This window comes from Trachemys scripta, chromosome 12 (assembly GCF_013100865.1).
Source record: "Trachemys scripta elegans isolate TJP31775 chromosome 12, CAS_Tse_1.0, whole genome shotgun sequence".
NCBI classification, from domain to species: domain Eukaryota; kingdom Metazoa; phylum Chordata; order Testudines; family Emydidae; genus Trachemys; species Trachemys scripta.
This window is the reverse complement of record NC_048309.1, coordinates 18,489,634-18,510,702: the sequence shown is the minus strand read 5'-3', so window position 1 is coordinate 18,510,702 and position 21,069 is coordinate 18,489,634. Positions and strand designations below refer to the sequence as shown.

General features: G+C 41.5%; 1 protein-coding gene and 1 long non-coding RNA gene across 8 annotated transcripts in view; one reads left to right on the top strand and one right to left on the bottom strand.

Moving 5' to 3' along the window:
- EYA2 (EYA transcriptional coactivator and phosphatase 2) overlaps positions 1-21,069 on the top strand; it is a 153,113-nt gene that overhangs the window by 65,931 nt on the left and 66,113 nt on the right. For 4 of the 5 annotated variants that reach the window (XM_034787160.1, XM_034787158.1, XM_034787159.1 and 1 more), the window contains one exon: positions 951-1,067. In XM_034787160.1, coding sequence (XP_034643051.1) covers positions 951-1,067 — 117 coding nt within the window. Of the gene's footprint in view, positions 1-950; positions 1,068-2,745; positions 2,848-4,408; positions 4,475-21,069 lie in introns of all 5 variants that reach the window. The other variant, XM_034787162.1, reaches the window with a different exon arrangement.
- The window catches only part of LOC117885729, an 88,261-nt gene continuing 72,748 nt past the window's right edge, over positions 5,557-21,069 (bottom strand). For 2 of the 3 annotated variants that reach the window (XR_004647831.1, XR_004647832.1), the window contains 3 exons: positions 12,474-12,545; positions 9,236-9,355; positions 5,557-7,096 (listed from right to left, as the gene is read on the bottom strand). This is a non-coding gene — a long non-coding RNA (uncharacterized LOC117885729). Of the gene's footprint in view, positions 7,097-9,235; positions 9,388-12,473; positions 12,546-21,069 lie in introns of all 3 variants that reach the window. The other variant, XR_004647833.1, reaches the window with a different exon arrangement.

Sequence of the window (21,069 nt, the reverse complement as noted above, 5' to 3'; positions counted from 1 at the left end):
TGCATTATCTCATTCTAAATGGAGCTGATGAAATAATTTAATTTTAAAAACATCTTTCAATCATGAATGTTTACGTGAATAGAAGTTTAACTGAGTTTATTTTACTATAATTCATATGACCACGTTGTTAGCAATTACCAGCATTCTGAGAACCCCTCAGAATGTTCACAACTGCAAAAGTTTAACGAAGTTTGAAGCACAAGTGTTTAGTTGTCCAAAAAAACTTTCTGGAAAGTGGATTACTTATTATTTTAAGTTAGTCATCCATTCAGAGAGCAGAAACTGTATCATGGCAACCAATCACACAATAATGACGACTTAATATAGTTAACACAAAGAGTTTGTGGTGAACATATAGGCCAGGGATCGGCAACCTTTGGCACGCGGCTCACCAGGGTAAGCACCCTGGCGGGCCGGGCCAGTTTGTTTACCTGCTGCATTGGCAGGTTCGGGCGATCATGGCTCCCACTGGCCGCAGTTGGCCGCTCCAGGCCAATGGGGGCGGCGGGAAGCCGCGCGGGACTCGGGATGTGCTGGCCACCACTTCCCGCCACCCCCATTGGCCTGGAGCGGCGGACCGCGGCCAGTGGGAGCCGCAATCGGCTGAACCTGCCAACACGGCAGGTAAACAAACCGGCCCGGCCCGCGAGGGTGCTTACCCTGGTGAGCCACGTGCCAAAGGTTGGCGATCCCTGATATAGGCCATACATTATTTCAGAAAAATACTTGGCTAACACTAGCGAATAATGAAAATGTTTTCAAAAATTGGGATTTGTTTGCTAATAAAAAAGAAGGTTAAATCCAAACTGAATATTAAAAATCAATAGTTTGATCAGCTCCAACTCTAGCTAAAATGTCATAAGCATTGAAATTTTTTGTTATACCTGTATATGATGAGATCAAGCAGAACCCTAACATTGTGCGTTTGGTTCCTTTTATATCCTCCAAAGGCATCAAAACAGAAGATAGTCTCAGCCATTCTCCAGGACAGAGTGGGTTTCTTAGCTATGGATCCACCTTCAGTACCCCAACAACAGGACAAGCACCGTACACCTACCAGATGCATGGTCAGTATGGCTAGTTTTCTTGCAGTTTATAGTCTACTAAGGCCTGCAGCTTCAAGCACCAGGCAGTAAAATCAGGTTCCATCTGTTGGAAGTATGAAGAAAAACAGGAGAGTACCAAATCGCTGTTGTTTTGATCTGAAATATGCTGAGTGTGGAAGAACCATTTTCAATATTGACAACCCCAAGTTCTCACAGATGATGAGTCAGGCTCCAAAACTCAAATAATCAGATTGGCTTAAAAAGCTTGAGATTTTTACACAGCTTTGGGTCACATTTTTAAGCTTTTCTCGACAATCATGAGGGGAGGGCCAGAAATTTACTCCACTCCCACACACCCTGTAAAACCTGAGTTTCAACCTAATTACTTTGACTCCAGAAACAGGGCTTTAAGAAAAACACCAGATATCATGAGACTCACAAGAATTGGTAACACTGCTTTTTATTTGTTGGTTTCGATGTGGAGTCCTAAGACTCATAAAGTACATTAAAATATTGGAATTTCATTTGTGATTTTTTTTGTTAGCCCATTTTTTTGATGCCGTGGAATTTGATTTTTGCTGAACATCTTGGTGCTGTCAGTCAGATATCTGAACTGGGAGTGATGTACTTCCAGTATCTTTCTTGATACTTTATATATTCTGTCTGCTTTATGCTGTGGCATTTGCAGCCCCTGACCTTAGTGAATAGTATTCATTTTCTAATACTTGCTTGTGTCATTCACCAAGAGGATGGGGGATGTGTCCTCATTTTCAAAATCCTTACAGGAAGAAAAAAAAACAGGTGGGGAGGGCAATCTGCACTACAGTTTGGGTTATGCAGTAGCTCTAATAATCTGGATCTAAAAGTGCTTGCCCAGAAAACATTGCTGGAAGTGACGATTAGAGCTAATGTACTGGCAGCTGGAGAGAGGAAATATGCCACAATAATTTCAGTTTTATGTACCAGTGTGCTGTTGCTTTTTACAGTGAGGGGCATAGTGTGTAGGAACTGATTTTGTGTTGCTGATATAAAGTGGGTCACGTCATTCCTATACATGAAGTAATCTAAAATATCCAAGGGGAGAGTAGTTTCATTTTCACTGAGAGTAGTGACACACCACTTTGAGTCCAATATGAAGGTTGCACTGAATTGGACAGGATGAAAAAAATGTATTTTCTCCTCTTTCTCCTCACCTGGAATTTTGTCCTTCACTAGACTTCAGTGCACCTACATTTTAAAGTGCCAGTGACTTCTCTGTGATGTGAAGAATTGTGACTAAATGAAACTAATGAACATTAAGGGACTGAGGACTTGAGGACTTGTGATCTATATACAAAATATTTCTACTGTTTCTTAGACTGTGCAAGCCTCAAAAAGCCAAGGGTGCAGGCTTTGTGGTTATAGAAGGGAAAGGACAAGCAGTTAGAGAGTCAGAACAAACCACTCCAGGATTCAACGGGGAGAGGGAAAGCAAAATACCAATTATGATAATGCTTTGCACTTATCTTGCCCCTTTATCTGAGAGTCTCAACACATTTTAGAAACTTAAACCACAGAAAAGTTAAGTGACTGCCCCAAGGTCACATAATCAGTTAGTGGTGGAGAGGAAAGAGAACCCACATCTTCTGTCTTCCAGTCCTTTCTTTTGCTCTCTAGACTATGGCCCTGTTGTCATCACAGTGCCCTTTTCTGTTTACAGCTAAACTATCCAGGGACGCTCTGCAAAGAAAGAGGAAGGGAATTGTTTTCCTGCCCAACCGGGAAGGGGTGGACAGACACACTGAGTATAACTTGTCCTCTGGTCTGCTTTATTTTTGGTTTTAATTTAAAAAAAATCAAGCCCTAAATAGACACACAATCATAAACTGAATTTTTTAAAATTTAGATACAGCAATTATCTATGGAAGTTGGGAAGGGAGAGGTGATCCTGGGCTGAGATGTCATATACTAAGATTATCAGAGCCAGTTTTCATTGTAGGGTGCTACTACTCCCCTTAGAGTAGGTGGGCCAGCAGAAACGGATGAATCCTTAACCACAATAGCACTGGTAGGACATACAGGGGCGCCGGAGGAATTGGCTGTAAACATCAGCCTCATCTAGTACTTGACCCAGAGCCCACTGAATCAACGGAAAGACTCCCATTGACTTAAGTGAACTCTGAATCAGGTTCATACTGAGGCATTTGGAGGAATCCAGAATGAATTTATCAGCTGCTAATCACATCCCTGGAAGCTATATATTTATTCTGTCTGAAATGTAAAGGATTCTTCCTGACCATCCCTGTCACTGAATTAATGGTTGCTTCCACTTTCTCCTTTCTGCATCTCAGTCTTATAATAACTCTGAACACTAAGCATGCTGTTCTGCAGTAAGGACCCTTCTTTCTGCGTATTGTTGGAAAAGCATCCATTTGTTCTTACCACCAGCTCTAGATATGGGAATGTCATGGACTGAGTGCAGCTTCATCTGTGTCAGGAAATGCTGGGTCTGATGTCCCCTTGCAGCAGTAGCAGCTGTACTGTGTCCCAATTAACTTCAGTGAGATTTAGTGGTAATGGCTGTAAAACTGCTATTGACAAAGTACAGGCATTTTCCAATGGTGTCCTGTAAGGCTGGTAATATTCCTGCCCACGTTTTGTTTCCTCGGACCTCTTAGAGGGTCTGCACATGTGCTTTGTATTAGCTACAAAAATCTGACTTGTTTTGGAAGGTACTCATTACTCACTTGGGACCAAAATTTTCAAAGATGGCCGCTCTTTGTGCAATCTGGAGATTTGTATTAGCAAATCTTGTGCACTGTCACTTGTGAATGCAAATACTGAATGCTACTTGTCCAAAACTACTGACACAGGCAAATAGTGTAAATTATACTTAAAATGAACTGGAAAGAACTTCATGCATGTCTGCACACATAGAAGTTTTTCAAGTGTCCACTGTGTCTACAGTTATATCAGATCATTTCACAATGCTTTATTGCTGTCCCCAGTTGGACAATTTCAGGCAGCCTCTCAAAGCCGGTATTGTAAAAGGAATTTTTATAGTGGCAGGTGCGGGTCCCCAGGAAAACTGTCCAGGAATAAATAAGCTGTTTCCTGTAGTAAACAAACATTTCCCCCTGTCCTAGCTGCTCAGGAGCACAAGGGCTTTAACCAGCTCCCTGTCTCTAAAGTTTATTTACCTTTCCTGAGTGCTGGTGAAAGGTTTGGCTGGGATGCTCTGAGCCTTCCTGCCCCAATTGCTACTGAGGAATGTACACTCCAAGCGTTCCCACGCTAGTGCACCTGGGAGGGAGGGGGTGAGGGCAGATCATTTTCTCTCCATGACATTAACAAGTGACTTTCCATGCTCACTCTGTCTCTAGGATCTTATTGGATCTCTGCCCAGCTCAGATCAGTCCTGCTGGTCACCCTGCTGTTGAGCCCACAAAGTGAGTCATGGTGATGGGCTAAAACAGCTGAAAGCACAATTTATTTATTTACTTTTTATAAAGCCAAAGCTCAGGAGGGCTTTAAAAGTCAAACTCTTAACTTTGCATCCAGGACAAAGCATTTTACATCATTTTAAAAGAGAAAAGGGCTTTTCAAAGACCGTGACGCATGCACGACCATGATCAGAAAGGTTCTTACAGCACCCCATATTGGAGAGTTTTGCATTTTAGTTTGTGAGAAAAATAGTTCTCCTGGATAAAGATGTAAAATTACTGAAAAATATAATAGTGCAAATTTGTAAATGAATTAGCTTCACCTGTGATTGCCCGCATTTACTGCTGACTTCCCGTTAATATTTTACGAATGAGTTTATGAGCAGGAGTGTTTGGTGAAACCATGAATTCTAAACAAATCCTGCAGAATATTCAAATTCACACCATAACCCTGGTTCTAAGAATTACACACATCCAACCGGGGAATAGGAGCATACCATGGATGTACTGTCCCAATCAAGATTGTAAAAAAATGCCATCATGAGCTCCACATGCATTGTCTTACCGTGACTGTAGATCACATTTTCTCAGGTCCCAAGTTAAAATTGAGGTTTTTTCCCCCAAATGCCAGCACAGCCTTAGCCTGGGATAATGAGAATCAAGCCAGAATCTCTCCTCTTTGTCCATCATTATAAGTAATAAGGTTTCTTGAAGCCAAAATCTGCTCTCCCTTACACCTGTGCAATCTCATGAGACATTGTTAGGGGTAGAATTTGACTTTTCGTTTGGAACTCCAGATACCAATTGTGTGCATCATGTGCTAACAGAAGTAAAAAAATAATTGTGGTCACTAAAGAGCTGCAGAATAAGAGGGACACTATTTTGCAGACATAGTGGGGGAAACCCAATGAAATAGAAAAGGTGGGCCTGGCCCCTCACAGGAAAATAACCCTAATGTGGTGCCAGTATCCATATGCTAAATATTTGATACACTGTCACACATATATGTAAAACATAAGGGATAGGACTAAGCAGTTTCATGTCTTGCAAACATATGGCATAAAACAAAATATATAACAAAGCTATTTTAAACTGAAATCTCTTTTAATGTAATTGCAGTGTAATACAATGGATCTTAGTATGTGATCAGTCTTTGAATTATATGGCTACACCCTGAAACCTTATGTTTGTTCTAAAATAGTGAATGTGTGTAACTGGCATATAAATTTACATACAATCAATATCTTTGTGAAAATAAAATGTTTTTCACTATGATGAAAATTCAGGAATACACAGATAGGAAAATGGGAGAGACCAGGCTAGATATGTGACTGATTTGGGGGTACCAGTCGCTCTCAGGGCAATTTCAAATGAAAAGAGGAGGGAGCGCCTTCCTTTAGACTTTTTATTTTCAAGGTAATGTGCCCTAGTGCTCACTAATTGAAATCCCTAATTAAGGTTTTTGGGTATGAAAGAAACATTGCCTCAGGCCTATACCATTCCCTCAGTGGACCTGCATCTAGGCACACACCTTCAGTACTGACTCCCAGAAAGATTAGAGAGACAAGGCTGGGTGGGATAATCTCTTTTATTGGAACAACTTCCGTTGGTGAGGGAGACAAGCTTTCCAGCTTTTCCCAGAAAGATGACATCCTAGACTAGGTAATAGAAGAGAGATATTGTACCGTTTTAACAAACTGCTTCTAGGGCCAAATCTTCGGACCCTTTAGAAGAACAACGATGTGCTAATTTGCTCATGAAATTATTATTTGTTTAGCACAGATAACATGATACAAGACACAGATTAAATTCAGTCCATACCCTAAACAATCTAAAAGGCCAATTACCGAAACTGAGTGCAGACATCAGATGAGCAAATCCCTAAATGCATCTGGTTAGCCAGTTACCTGTTGTACCTGCAACTGTGGTAATTGCACATGCAAATTAGATGCACAGTAGTGCGTGCATTTAGACTCCTAATCTGGCCAGTAAATAAATAAAAAATCTGACCCTTAATGTTTCATTAACGGGGGGTTGGGGGGGGAGGGAGGAATGTTCCACCAATCCTAGCAAAGCCAACTAAAAAAAAAAATCCTGGACGTTTCCGTGCCTGTCTTGTTCTAGCCATTATTGCTGATCAAAAATATAGGAAAAATGTTTGCCATTTTTTTTGCCAGAATTCAAGATTTCAACAAAATTTCCAGCCAGCTCTCATATGGTACCTGGTCAGAATATGGGAGAAATTTTCCATTACCTTTTTTTTTTTTTTTTTTTTTTTTTTTAATTCAACCCCTTTGTTGAAATTCAGAATTTTGAGAAAATGTTTAAAAGATTGAAACTTGGAAAATGTTGAGCAGATCTTATATCCATTTTGTTACAGGATCCATACCCACATCTGACAGCCATTAGGCAACTGGCATCCAATACATGAGGGCGGCCCCTCTTAGCAACATGAACACTCCATGCTGTACCCAGCTCCTCCACGTGTATTAACAAGTCTTGTGTGTCCCTTCTCATTTCCATCCCTCTTGCTATTCCCTTTCTGCTGTTTGGTTGTTCTTGTATCTTTTGGTGCCACCTTTCCTTTTCCTGGGGCCAACTGCTGCTGGTGCCCCGTCATGCACATGTCTGTGTTTGAGAGAGAGAAAGGAACAATGTGTCTGGTTTTGCCCTCAGTTACTGTGGATTTTGACACTGGTGTCACTCCACTGACTTCAGTGTAGTTTCCGCAGAATTTTCACTGATGTAACAGAACAAAATCTGGTCCTCTGTAAAAGCAAAATTGTCACTCCTTACTCTTAAACGACTTTTGCAACAAGACAACATTGTCATTTGATCAACTGAATGGAATATTAACTCCAGCAGCCACGCTGGCTAACATACAGTGCATCAGCTGTGTAGAAACAGCAATAAGGACCAGACTGCAGGGCATTTCCTGTGGATTAGTGAGCGGGTGTGGTCCCTTAATTGCACCTCAGGCCATCTCCTCCCAGCTGGTCCTTAATCCCCAGGAAATGCCCGTCTCTTCAATTATTATTGCTTAAACAACTGCTGGTTTGAAACTCTGTGCTAATGAAATTGCACAACACTTAAACTGTAGCCAAAGACCATTCCAAATGCTTTATTTGGGCAGGAAAGTGTTTGCCCACCATTTAAAAACCAAAAAAATCCAAATCCCTTTAGCCACAGAATACTTCATATATTATAAAGAAAAGATCAGTTACGCAACTATGATAACTTGTCTTTGGCAAGAGATTGCAGGGCAGTATTGAGTTCTGTGCACATATATTTGGGGCCAAAAACCTATAAATGGGAATTCTTTGTTACTGCTGAGAGTGTAGCTTCCTTGGACAGATAGCAGATATCATAACGAATTAACAGATAAGTAGATTTCATATCTGCAATGATGACTTGCACTGGATTTAACTGCATATGTTACCTATATTTGTGATATGAAATATTGCCCTACCTTAAAACCCCCTTCCACTAAACTCAATATATATTTAGTAGGCAGATATGGGTTTTCTAATGAAGGGAACATTTTAGCTCATGATTTAGGTACAACATAGGTAATATTTTCTACATTTTAAAATGGATGCCTAAATTGCTAGTAATCTTATGTAACGCTTGCACATGTACAAAATAGGTACTTGTGGACCCATGTAACAAGTGATTAGTGGTGTGCATATGTGTGTTTAACAAGGAGAAACTGAGTACTAATATTTGAAAATCTAGCATCTTAAACGCTTAGTGATGAAATAACAAGTATATGGTGAGGTAATTTAAGCTCACACTTGAGTAATGTGAGTTACGCTGTAGGATGTAGACAATAAATCCATCTGAAGTCTCCCAAAATGAAAGAGAGGGAGAGAATGTTCTCAGCAAACTGTCACTAAGATGCTTTAGCTTCATAAAATTAAAACCTCCCTAGAAAATGAGTAGCCCCTTTCAAGTCTTCTGCTCCACCAGCTGGTTCGCATTAGTCGCAGTCTAAGACTATGGCGGCAGAGCTGTGCCCCATATCACAGTGAGTTCAGGGGGGAGAGGCCTCTCATCAGAAGGGGTCAGACCTCACTTTTTACAGTATAAATACAAGTTCCCCTAGAATAGCAGCGCAGTCTCTCTTTCAAACATTTCAAAACACCAAAGGCTGACCGTGCTAAATTTACTTTGTTTTAAAACCAGGCATTTTTGTGGCAGAGGGGGTCATGGAGGGAGAGAGAAAGGTGTTGACAATGCTGCACTGTATGTTGCAAGGGAATCTGTGCTACTGCTACCTACGGAGAAAACCCTGCTTTAGCTCTGCCATGGTTTGCTGCCGTAGAGACACCGTTGTTGACACTTGCATTCAAATTCATGTTTGTTGTTGTTGTTTGTTGTAACTTGGCCATAAAAATGTACTCTTAAACCTTTATTAAATGAGGTCTTCATGAACTTGGGAGGGAGATGTGATTGGGTATAGAGGTGAGGGGGAAAGATAGATGTACAGATGGGTAATTGTACTTTAGGGAGTCTTTTTAAATGAGAGATTAATTTTAAAAAATGGTTTGGAACATCCATCCCCCCTGGCCGAGCCAGTGGCTGGAAGGATGATCTGTCTTGGGCACCGGAGTCGGTGGATGGGGTTTCAAGTTTGGGGTTGGATGGGAGCAGATTCTCAAGGCTCAATGGAGAACAGGGAAAACCCCACTGCCAAAAACTAAGTTAAATTAAAAAATAGCAGTTTTTGTTGCGTCCGAGAATTTCTACAACCAAAAATAGGCATACCTTTTGAAGATGAATGTTTCCTGCGGGTGGTAGCTGAGGTATCATCCGTTGAAATGTTCAAGAGAAGATAAGAGGAAGCCCTCCAGAGACAAGGGTGGAGGAGGATTCTTTCAAGCCCATCTATATATGAATGGCTGTTGTCACTATATTATCTGTACACTCGGTAAGATGCAATAAAAATGAAAATTCACTTTGCTTGATTCTTAATGCTTTAAAAATATCTACCCTCCCCTCAAAAAAAACTAGAGGCCTTTCTGGAAGATATACTTTAGTCAAACATCAGTTATTTGCCTCAGTACAGGAGTAGCTGGATGAAATTCCATGGCCAGGTCAGTCTAGATGATTTGATGGTTCCTTCTGGCCTTAAAATTTGTGAAATTATGGGAAATCCTTTATCTAGCCTGCCAGCTGAGGAAGACAGCAGCGCAGAATGGGGACATGTTAGTTGAGCCCATATTCAATAGCTGGTCTTGCTGAGCACAAGTCCTGCATGTTATCTGTGATGAGATTAATTAGGATCATTGTAGGCTTTGGGCAGCAGCCGTATTGAGAGATAAGAGGAACCAGCCACTGGCTGAGCAGTAAGACCCATCCAAAACTAATTTCAACTGGAGGTTGCTGTTTGTGCATCTTAAGACGTAAGGTTCAGATTTTCGAAAGACAGACCTCTGTCTTTTTGCAGGCACAGTTTTGCCTGGAAAAATTGCACCAGCAAACTTAATAAATATGCTATGGAATTTAAGTTGGGCCTCTATTATTGTGTCTTTGAAAAGTGTCCATGCAGCTTGCAGGGATTTCACTCTAGTCACTGTACCTTTTAATTTCTGTTTAACTAACCTCCTCATTTTTGCATAGTTCCCCTTTCTGAAACTAAATGCCACAGTGTTCATTAAATCAAAGGATTGTTCTCCTCGGGAACCCTCCAGAAGATGACTCTGCTTATCACAAACAGAAACTTCTGTTCTTTATAGATCTTTATATTCTTATTTCTTGTTAAATTTTGTCTCTTATTCCCTGATGGAAATCGGAAAAAGCTGTTCTGACCAATATCCAAATGGAATTCAGAAGTCTCACCATCCTCCATGAATTAAGAGCTAGTTTAGACTGAGAAACAAGAAAAGGCTGAATCCTGAGATAGGAACAATAGAATTTCACTGTATAAAATTGAAACGAAACTAGATGTAGTAAGTCTTTATACATTACTTCTCCTATACTAATTTCAATATTAAAAACTGCCTTTATTTTTTTTCTGTGACCAAGATGAATTGTGGCTATAAATACTAGCATGTGGACTGTTCACTGATTTGCAAGCACAGATTAGGTCATCACCTGTCCAAGTGGTTACATTTACTCTTGCAAAAAGAGAGGCTTGGCTGAGGCTAGTCTGAAAATCTGGGATTTGGTGTACTAGAGCCTAACTACTGTGTTGCTTATGGCATCTCACAATGTAACACTCCTAGATAAGAATTTGATTTATATATTACAGGGGAATGTAGTGTTTAAATTCTTTGTTTTCCAGGTGACTGTTAACAATAGACAATTATTAGAACAGGGATCTACACATGCAAAATAGTATTGGCTTGACACATTGAAGTCCTGGATGTGTGAAGTTCAAGTTGGCACTTGATCTTCAGCACCTGTTCAATTTCTTCCTGTCAATAGCATGGGCAAAGGTTGGGAACCCACCTTACTTCTGAGTTTCCAGGCTCTTGTCAGTTTGTGTTATGCTCACTTTTTTATTTTCAGTTTTAAGATTTGATTTTAGTTGGCAAGTGCCATTAAAGGGTCATCTGACTTACTTCCCCTCTGATCATCAGGACCCAGACAGCCCAGGTCACTTAATTCTTCCCATCACAAAGCAGTTTCTAATGCAGAGGAGACTGTTTGGAAGCCCCTACACCTGATTCCAAGGAATGTTGACTGTGCCTAGGCACCATAACCAATGAGTACTTTAGAAATGCAAATATAGTTAGAATTTCCCAGGATTTAGATTAAAAATGCAGTTAATTCATTGGACCAAAGCAATAGAATTCTGTATTGACCATCTATATTTACTCTTGCATATATGTGCAGCTTTAAAATTAAAAAGAAATTGGAAGAATTCTAAGGTATATAGCACTTCAAAGATTTGTGCTGAGATTCCTTTCTATGAGTCTATACTATTGTTTCTATTGTGATCTGAATTACAAACCAAATGATTTCATACACCCTAAAGGAAACAATACATCTTTGCTTCCAGAAGATCTTGGGTTTCAATTCCCCATCTCTAGTAAGCAACGGAACAGTGTATAACTGATAAAAGGAGGCCAGGAAAAAGGGCATATTTTTCCAAGGGCTAATAGAAATATATTTAATGCTAAGAGGTGAATACATACTTGAATCAGCTCACATCCGAAATTCATATTTCACCTTGAAAATACACCAAACTACAGGATTTTAAGAGGTGTTACTCAATTTCCAAAATGTATTAATTTCTGGTAGCAGAATTAAATTACACGGAGTATCTTGCACCTCTTGGGTCATTTGCCAAAAAAGAAAAAAAATTCAGAATATAGTGTCAATACCTGAATGGGGAATGGGCATCTAGTTTTGAAATTATCGATTATTCTATTTCATGTGCATTTGACATCACAGTAGAAAACTGGGTTTAGTCCACACTTGCATCATCAACCCGATCTACAAGCATGTGGTACAAAGTGATGCAACAGAAGCAGAAGACGGAGTTGTAAACCATGAAACTCTTTAGCTCTGCAATCATTATGCATGAGGACTTTTGGTATTCCAAAGATCTTACTGCAAGTTCATCTGCAATCAGAATTCCTTCATGAGGTGTTCCTGACGTTGACTAAGTCTATAGTGAGATTTAAGATGGGGGTGGTGGTGTATGCTTTTGGGGGTGGGGGGCATTGTTTTGTTGGGGGGGTGTTTGTTTTTTGAAACAGAGTATGTTATGTATCAAAAATAACTTAGTGGGAGGGAAAAAAGAAGAGAAAGATAATGAAGATAAGGAAGCTTTTCTTGGTTACTCAACTTTATTTTAGGCTTGCATAGAATATTCTAAAAGTTACACAAGGTTAATTGAATACTTGACTTGGAACCCTAACAATGTTTTCATGAAAATATTTATCAAGGAGAGGGAATTTTAATATAGTCTAGGTAAAATTATATACAAAAAACTACATTAAGAAACATTAAGGTTGCAAGGTCAAGTACTCAGAATAGAAAATGCCAGACTTACCGTGGTCTGTGTAATCTTAATTCTTCCCTCTTGTGCATTCGTCCGTTCTGTGCACTGAATGAGGCAGGGATCCTATGGGAAAAAATGTGATCATGTGGTTAAAAGCTATCACAGTGCATTTGGACAAAGGGGTGCAACATGTGTTTGCACAGACAAGTAAATCTGCTATTTCCTAACTTTCAAATGCTACAACCTAAATAATGTTCTTTTAGGTCTTTTTTAAAAAAGAGAAAATAATGTAATTTTCTGAAGTGTTTTTTAAAGGAAAAAGATATAAACTAACTACATTATGTACAACTGTAACAAACCTTATTCCAATCCCATGATATATTTATCAGCATTTGAACCCTGAAACATCAGCACTGAAGCACAGACTGCTGCCACTTGACCTATAGGACTAACTACACTAGTCGATAGAGAGAGAAGACTGTTATCCCAGAAGGAGGATGGCCCACTGGGTCTAGGTGCCGGGTCCAGGGATGGGAGAGCCAGTGCTCACTTTTTTCTCCTTCTTGCCCCCACAAATTAGGGGAACTCCTACTCCATGTGGTACCCCCAAGGGGAAGGGGCCGTTGAGTCCAAGCTTGTGTTTGCAGGGCACCTGGCCATGTTCCTGTCCCATGTGGTCCCCCAGAAAATAGTGGGCAACCTAAATATAGGGTTTGTTACCAGCTCCAGTATAACATTCCTGTCTGTTATTCACCACATAAAGTTTAGATTGTGTAACTAGATTTTAGTGCTGGCTGAAGGTGTCTGCTAGAGAGCCCTTGAGATTGAGTTCTTCTCACCACAAGACAGGTACAGCACAGTTAGTGGCAATACAAGTTTATTTCATGTTGTCCTACTAATGTGCCACAAACTTGACCATGCAAGGGACCACTGCTAGGATGAAAGGGTTATTTAGCATTTGGTCCCTTTGCTGAGATGTCCAGTGAGGTTTTTGATGGTGGAGATTGTGATGTGGAATTGTACTGAATTCAGCTAAGTTTTTGTTGCAGCATTGTCTACTACTAGCTTAAAAAGTTTCCTTGTGATGTATTTTTAAAGAAAATGTAACTTTGTTTCCCATAGGACCTGCACCAGCAACCTATAAAGCTGATTAGAGTGAACATTTTCTCAGAAATAATATAGGGGACACTTTCCCAGCACTACACTTCAGATAGTGAATGCAGGCAATCTAGGAACTTTCAAACCCTTAAAATGAATTGAGTCATGTGGAGCAGGTCACCTATAAAAAGAAAAAGGAAGATAAAAGCCAAACCCTTACAGCAGTCTTATTCATCATACTTTACAGACATGGGTGAATAATGAATTATGGGTCACAGACCCAAAGCAGCATAAGGAGGAGACTTTGGTCGAGAAACGTTGTACAATGAAATATGTCCTAAATAGTCACCCAAGTGACCAGTAAAAATCAGTCAGCCTAATAGAGATGGTTTCTAAACCAAAGGTTGAACAAAATCGTAGTGGAAACCCCATGGGGATATTTTAAATTGGTGGTGTAAAACCGGGTATTCTACAGGAGGTATTTGTTAGTGCAAGATTCATTGTGTTTCTAAAAGAGCAGCGTGCTTTAGCAGAAGCTACTGCAGTAAAATGCCACAGTGCTGTTGTGCAGAACCACTCTTTCCACATAGATTTTTACAATGTGCTCTTCTCAGTAATATCCAAGTCCTTCCAGATAGAAATACAGAGCAGGCTGTTTGGTGGAAGGGGTCATTATGCTTAATGGCAAACAGTTGAGCAGTATGACACAGCGCACATATGGGCTGAGTTTATCTTCTCCTTTAGCAGGTCAGATACTCACTTGAAATAGCTTCACAGCTGACAGCAGTGTAACATTTTATGAGATTCCTTGCCCAATAAATGCAGGCAGATGTCGTAGGATTTAGAATCTTACAAGGCACTGGAGTATTGTTGGTGGGAGGTAATTCTGACGGGTGCTTAACCTCTATCTAAAAAAGTATCAGCTTGGAAAAGGCAATATTTACTGCAGGAAACATTAGCTTGTCAGAGAGGTAAAATGCTGCAAAAAACCTTCTGAATGACCACCGAAGTCACCAGCCAGATGTTGGCCATAGAATGGAGTAATGCAAACGCTATTGGGAGTTATATTGGTACTTTTCCTTGCATCACTGACTGCCAGCACTGTTCCCTGTAGGAGCATTAGTTTTTTAATGTAAGTCTGAACAACATGTTGTGTATAAAACAGCACATGCCATGTTGTACGGGGTTATAAAACCCAGTGTGTCACTATTGCATGGGACATTTAATTTATTAGTATTAGGAGATTATAAAAAAAAATCCTTTCAGAGGTCTTTCATTGGAACTAATTGTCTTAGAACTGGAAGAATCAGTGGATCATCATTTTGTTGTATCTTTTCAACCACTTCTGCAAGTTGTCACCATCATAACATCAGCCACCACTCAAGGTGGCCACAGATAGTCTAGATATTGTGCACCCTTTGTGTGTTCCTGGACTCCTCACTGCTACTGTATACCAAAATAGTTAAGTCTGTGAAAAATGCCCTGTTCCACACTTCCATCTCTTCAGACCCTTGGCCATCTACATTTTTGTGACACTTGATTGTTTCAGTGCCTTCAGTTCTGGAATGAAAAGATGACCTAGAAAAAGCTCCTGTTAGTTCTGAGTGTAGCAGCTCACGTACTCACCAACAGAGCCCACTGAGAGAACATCTCTGTGGTGCTCTCCTCCCTATGCTGGTCCCCACGGACTGTCAAGTTCAAGGGTATAGCCCTAATCTTCAGAACCCTCTGTGGGACTGCTCCACATTACCCAACAGATCACCTCATTTGCCACAACCGCAGCATCCCATGACAGCTACATTCCTCTGAAACAATGGAACTCTCAGCAGCATGAGCAAGCCTTGTAAGTGCAGAAACAGAGTTTTCTTGATAGTGCCTGGGTGGAACTTACTCCTGAAAACATTGAGAACAGCTGTCAATCTTATTGCCAAACTTGCTTCATCATCCTTACTTTCCTGAGTGGAAAAGGGATGGAAAAAAACTACCATTAAGGAGATGGGATGGGGAGAGAAACTGAGAACTTTGTAACATCTAACACATAGAATTTGTTAGGCATTCCAACACTACCATGAGTGCAGTATAGAGAGATTGCGTAAAAGATTGGGCAGTTTACTGTGGTCTTTGGATTTCGAGAAGCTATTGGAGGTAAGGAGGTGAGGAGTTAGGTACAGGAGAGAAGAATGGAGACATTTTATAAGTGGAGAAATCATAGGAAAATGAACAGTATTGCTGGTGGTTTTATTGAAATAGAAATTAGAGTAATATAGTGGTAAATCAGGTCCAAGGACTGCATTTCTCTCCACAGGGATGCAGTGCAGGGCAGCTGGTTACCGGCAGACTTTCCAAAGAGGACCAAAGCAGCAGAAGAGGTGTATAGGCAGGGCCCACTGGTAGCCTGTCTGAAACCTTGATGGCACTCTCTTGAGGGGCAAAGGCCACAATTAACTTCTCAAAGCCTGTGGCTGAATCCATTAATGGCTGAAAGGGAGAGCTAAAGGACTACTATTGGAGGGCCTTACCTTTTTTTTTTTTTTTTTTTTTGCAAGTTCACGGCTGCCAAGTTTTGTGCAGATTCATATGGGACATTTTGTGCCTATTTATTTGCAAGCATTACAAATTACTCATTAAAATGTACATGTTTGTAAATGACCATAAACTTCAGCTTATGGTCATTGTGCTGTGCCTCAGATGATGGTGGGGGAAGGACAAAACCTGGCAGCTGTGGCAGGTGCTGAAGGATGTCTGGGGAATAGGTGGGCATTGGTGAGAGCTTTCAGAGGACAGGGGAGTACCAGAGCGGCTGGGCTTGTGGTAATGTCCATGAGGGCAGGGGGATAGCTCTAGGGTAGTTAGGTTTGCAGGGTAACTGGAGGGGGAAACCCAATTTGTGAGTGTCGGCAGGGCAGAGGGAGAAGAGACAAGCTCAGTGGGTGGGAGTAGAGATTGTGGGAGGGAGAAGCTGTGTATAGCTAAGTTTGGGGGTTGTTCAGGGTATCAGGGGAAGCTGGGAAGAGGTAGGTGGGGTTTGTGGGGCTGTCTAGGGAGGCAGCTGGATGGCTGGGTGAGAATCTGGGGACAGCTGGGACTGTGGGAGTGCCTGGGAAGATGGGGATAGCTGGGTGGGGTGGCTATGGGCTGGGTGGAATCTGGGACCTGCTGAAGGGGTCAAATTGGTGGCTGTGGGAGGGAGCCTGGGGCCAGTACTGGGTCCCCCTCGCCACCTGTCCCTGCCTTCACTTGCTCTTGCTGCCACTTGGCTGCCCTCCCAGCTGTTTTTTCCCCACTTATTTCTTATAAGGGGCGCAGCAAGACAGAAGCTACTTGTGTGCCTGCTCAGCAGGTGCCACAGCAGCCCCAACCGTAGACCATTTCTGCAGTCCAGCTGCACGCTGTCTGCATTCGGTCTGTGGGAAGGCGTGGGGAGTTCTGCATGCATGAGTGCCGCAGGAGGTGCGGGACACCTGGCAGGCCTGCAAGTTGCCCTGTTAGCTTGGGGCTTGAATGCTCAGCATGACAACTTTTTCCCAGCAGTTACTTGCAGCCTCGATCCGGCTCAGGCACAAATGAAACTGTATCTGAACATGGCACACATTTTAAAAATCTGTTTTAATTTAAAAAAAAAAAAAAAGCCTAGAGGAATAGCAAAGGGAATCCATTTACCCTGAGGGACAGGCTATAACATTAATAAACTTACTAAACTTTCACTTTGAGTGTTGCCCTTGTGCACTCCAATGTATCCCTCTTCTCCCCATCACAAGAAAGTCCATGGCACTGGATCTACAGAGAGGTTTTTTTTTACAGAGCATGCACAGCTGTTGTATGGTGTCTGCATTTGTGTTTGCTTGTGGTAGATGTACTCTGTGGGAACATTTACTGTACAGTATGTCTGAAGAATTGTTCTCTTCTAGAATCCAGATTGTTTTATTACCAGCTAAATGTTCTTTAAGCAACCTGTGAATGAGGGCATTGTGACATTTAGCAACTGATTTGATTGAACACAGATGTGAACTACACTCCATATGGAGAAGATGCCAAGGGAAAGATCCTGGTCTGTGTTTCTGATTTAAAAGTGGGAAGTTTGAATGCAAGCTGGGTGACATGGACCCAGCAAGGTAGATAAATGTTGCTCACTCACTCACCCATGATACAGTAAATGTATCCATTAGGCGAGAGAGAAACTCTGAAAGGGAAAAGTACTGAATAAATGTGTACTTAATTATTTGTGTTTCAGTGTTATAGAATGGTAGTATTATTATTAGGATTGGCTGAGGATTTCAGTGTACAACATGACTTGCTGTATTACTCCCTTCCTCCACCACATAGCAATCCTAGACCTTAGTAAATCAGGTTGTGGAGGACTAAGGAGTCATAGGAAAGCTTTGATGTTTTAATACAACTTCTGGAAGTGCCTCCTCTTGGTATTTCCTATAGATGGGCTGGAGCTATAGAGTTTGGCTCAAGTTTCATAGTGTCACAATTTAGGGGAGTTTGGCTCCAGATTTTTGATTTGGGCCCATCTTGGTTACTTTCAAGTACACTATTAAAGATCAGCCAATTGCCATTAGCTTAAGGTTGGGATATCGTGCCATCCATTAGGAGCATCTGAAAGCAATAGCCCTACACAACAGGGCAGCATCAGTTCAGAGATGAGAGAGCCCAGGCATTCCAAATATGGGACACATCCCAAGGACTCTAGGGACCTCCCCTTTCTCCGCCCTCCCCCCCCACCTAAACTTTTCAGAAACTGCTCAAGCCCATCGCTGGTTATCGAAGCACATCCTACAACCTGGGAAAGAGTTTGACATAAATGGACAGGTGGCAGGAAACAATAGGAAGGGAAGGGAGGTGCTTGATAATGGCTTGATGAAGGGGTGTCATTTGACAGTGTCACTATTGGAACTCGTTGAGAATTTTTTTACTTTTTTTACGTGTGTGTGTGTGTGTGTAAAATGAAGTTTCCACAAAATCAAAACTGTTTGTGGCAAATTTTTGATTTTACTGAACTTTTTCGGTTTTCAGTCAGGAAAAACTGAAACAAAATATTTGGGGTTGGGTCACCATTAGTCTCTGTTCTCCTGAACTGCTGCAGTGCCTCATGCCCACTGCCCTTCGTCTCCTCACTGGGCTGGGCTCTCTAGGCAGACCACATCTTCCATGATGAAGCACAACAGTTTAACCAGAAAGAAAACCATCCAAAAAAAAATATGGGACATGTAGTCTGGCCAAGGAACCCAGCCCATAGAGGAGAATGAGAGCAGGAGCCACTTGAACTACAACTCCCATGAGGCACTGGGGCAGCTCAGAAGAACACAGAGTAATGTTGAACCAAGCTGAAATGCAATGTGTCTACACTTTTTTATCCAAATCTTTGAGAACTTTCCATTCCATAAACATTTTTGATATTTCAAGTCTTTATTGTGAATCAGCAGAATGGAAATTTTTATCATTATTTTTTGTTAGCACTAGTCACAAGAGCATTGCCAGGTGTATCTACTTATGAAACCAGCTCTTTCTGCAGCCACAGTTGCAGGGTGTCAGGAGAAGGCCTTGCTCAGTGGGCATTTGCAGAGCACCCATTGGGTGCTTTACCCATACAGTGTGATACACATGATAGGAGAGGGAGCAGGATGGTTAACTTTGGTCTAATTAAGACAATGATGCTCAAGAGTGTAGGAATGGAATACAGAGCTAATTCGCTGGTTCATATCCAGCCCACTGAGTGAAAGACATCACCCAGTGAAAATCTGTTTGCTGGCTTAAGTGCAATGAGATGATATGTCTTGGTCCAGTTCCCAGTAGACAGGTGTCAATTCTGCCTCTCTCACAATTGGCAGGAACTGCCCCTGTTGGCAGTCTCAGCAAAGAGGCTGAGTATTTAATGGTCAATGGAGACTGAACTCCTTTCTCCAAGAGGTGGATGCTTCTAGTCACGGTCGGGACACATTGACAGAAGACAGTGTATGTATATGGGAAGCGTCCATTGCCTCTACCCTGGATTCATTTTTCCAGATTTGTCAATCTAGCAACTTTCTGCCTTCCCTAAATTCACTGAAGGATAAAATTACAGCATTAGAAAGTATTTTTTTCTTTCAAATTTTCCCTTTTAAAATCCCATGGGAAAAGGAGCAGCATTGTACACATCTGGGAAGAGAGCTTGTTAAGTTACTTTTGTGTGCAGAATATTTTTGTGGTTTTGAGCATAGATTTCCTCAAAGAGACATTAACTCTCCAACACTTTTCTTTTTGCACTATACTGTTTTTGGAGTAGTTTAATCCATAGTGTAGAATCTGGTCTTGAATTTGATAGGAGGCTATGAAGCTCAACCCTCCCACACGCTACTCCTGCAACCCCCCTCCACATACACACACAAACACACACTTTGGTTACACAGCAGGTGCAAAGTTCAATGCAAGTTCATTCCCATATTACATTTTGACTTTTATATAATTACCTCTAATCGTTTGGAAAACAGGAAGTACAGTATCATCTGCAAGTAGCACAGCAATAAACATGTTCTCATCACAATTTACACATAGAGCATGAGTCCCTCGAGCTAACTCATCCCCCTCCTGACAGTTTTAATAAAGGATGATGGATTGTTTTAAACTGACAGTTGAGGAAGATCAAAAATTCCCTCTTGTATTGTTTTGAGCTCTGTGTACAAGAGCTGTTTTGTGTTCTGTGAAAGTTGTATTTGCCTGTAAGCATTGGGGCTCTATTACTCTCCTTCATACTCTGTTCAGAGATGCTTAGTTACTCCGGGAAGCTATTCATCCTGTTTTTAGTATTAAGACACTTTTAAAAAAATGTGCAAAGAAGAAATGACAAAACTGAGTGTGGGATGAATGTCTAGCTGAGGGTGCGGTAGTATAGAAATGCTCTTCCAGGCTGCTACAGAAGGGCTGGCTTGACCATTTTGGGAGGGTGGGATGGGGCAGTGAGTTGCCATGTCCTCCAGAACCACTAGTAGCAGGTGAAATCTGCTCATGTGACGCTTCACAAGCTGTCAGGAACAGTATCCCTGATGAGGCCACAGCAAGCCTGGTGGCTGAGCTTTGTGACTTTGTCCTCACCCACAACCACTTCAGATTTGGGGACAACTTATACCTTCAAGTCAGTGGCACTGCTATGGGTACCCGCATGGCCCCACAGTATGCCAACATTTTTATGGCTGACTTAGAACAACGCTTCCTCAGCTCTCGTCCCCTAGTGCCCCTCCTCTACTTGCGCTACATTGATGACATCTTCATCATATGGACCCACGGAAAGGAGGCCCTTGAAGAATTCCACCTAGACTTCAACAATTTCCACCCCACCATCAACCTCAGCCTGGACCAGTCCACACAAGAGATCCACTTCCTGGACACTACAGTACAAATAAGTGATGGTCACATAAACACCACCCTATACCGGAAACCTACTGACCGCTATACGTACCTACATGCCTCCAGCTTCCATCCAAGACACATCATACGATCCATTGTCTACAGCCAAGCCCTAAGATACAACCGAATTTGCTCCAACCCCTCAGACAGAGACAAACACCTA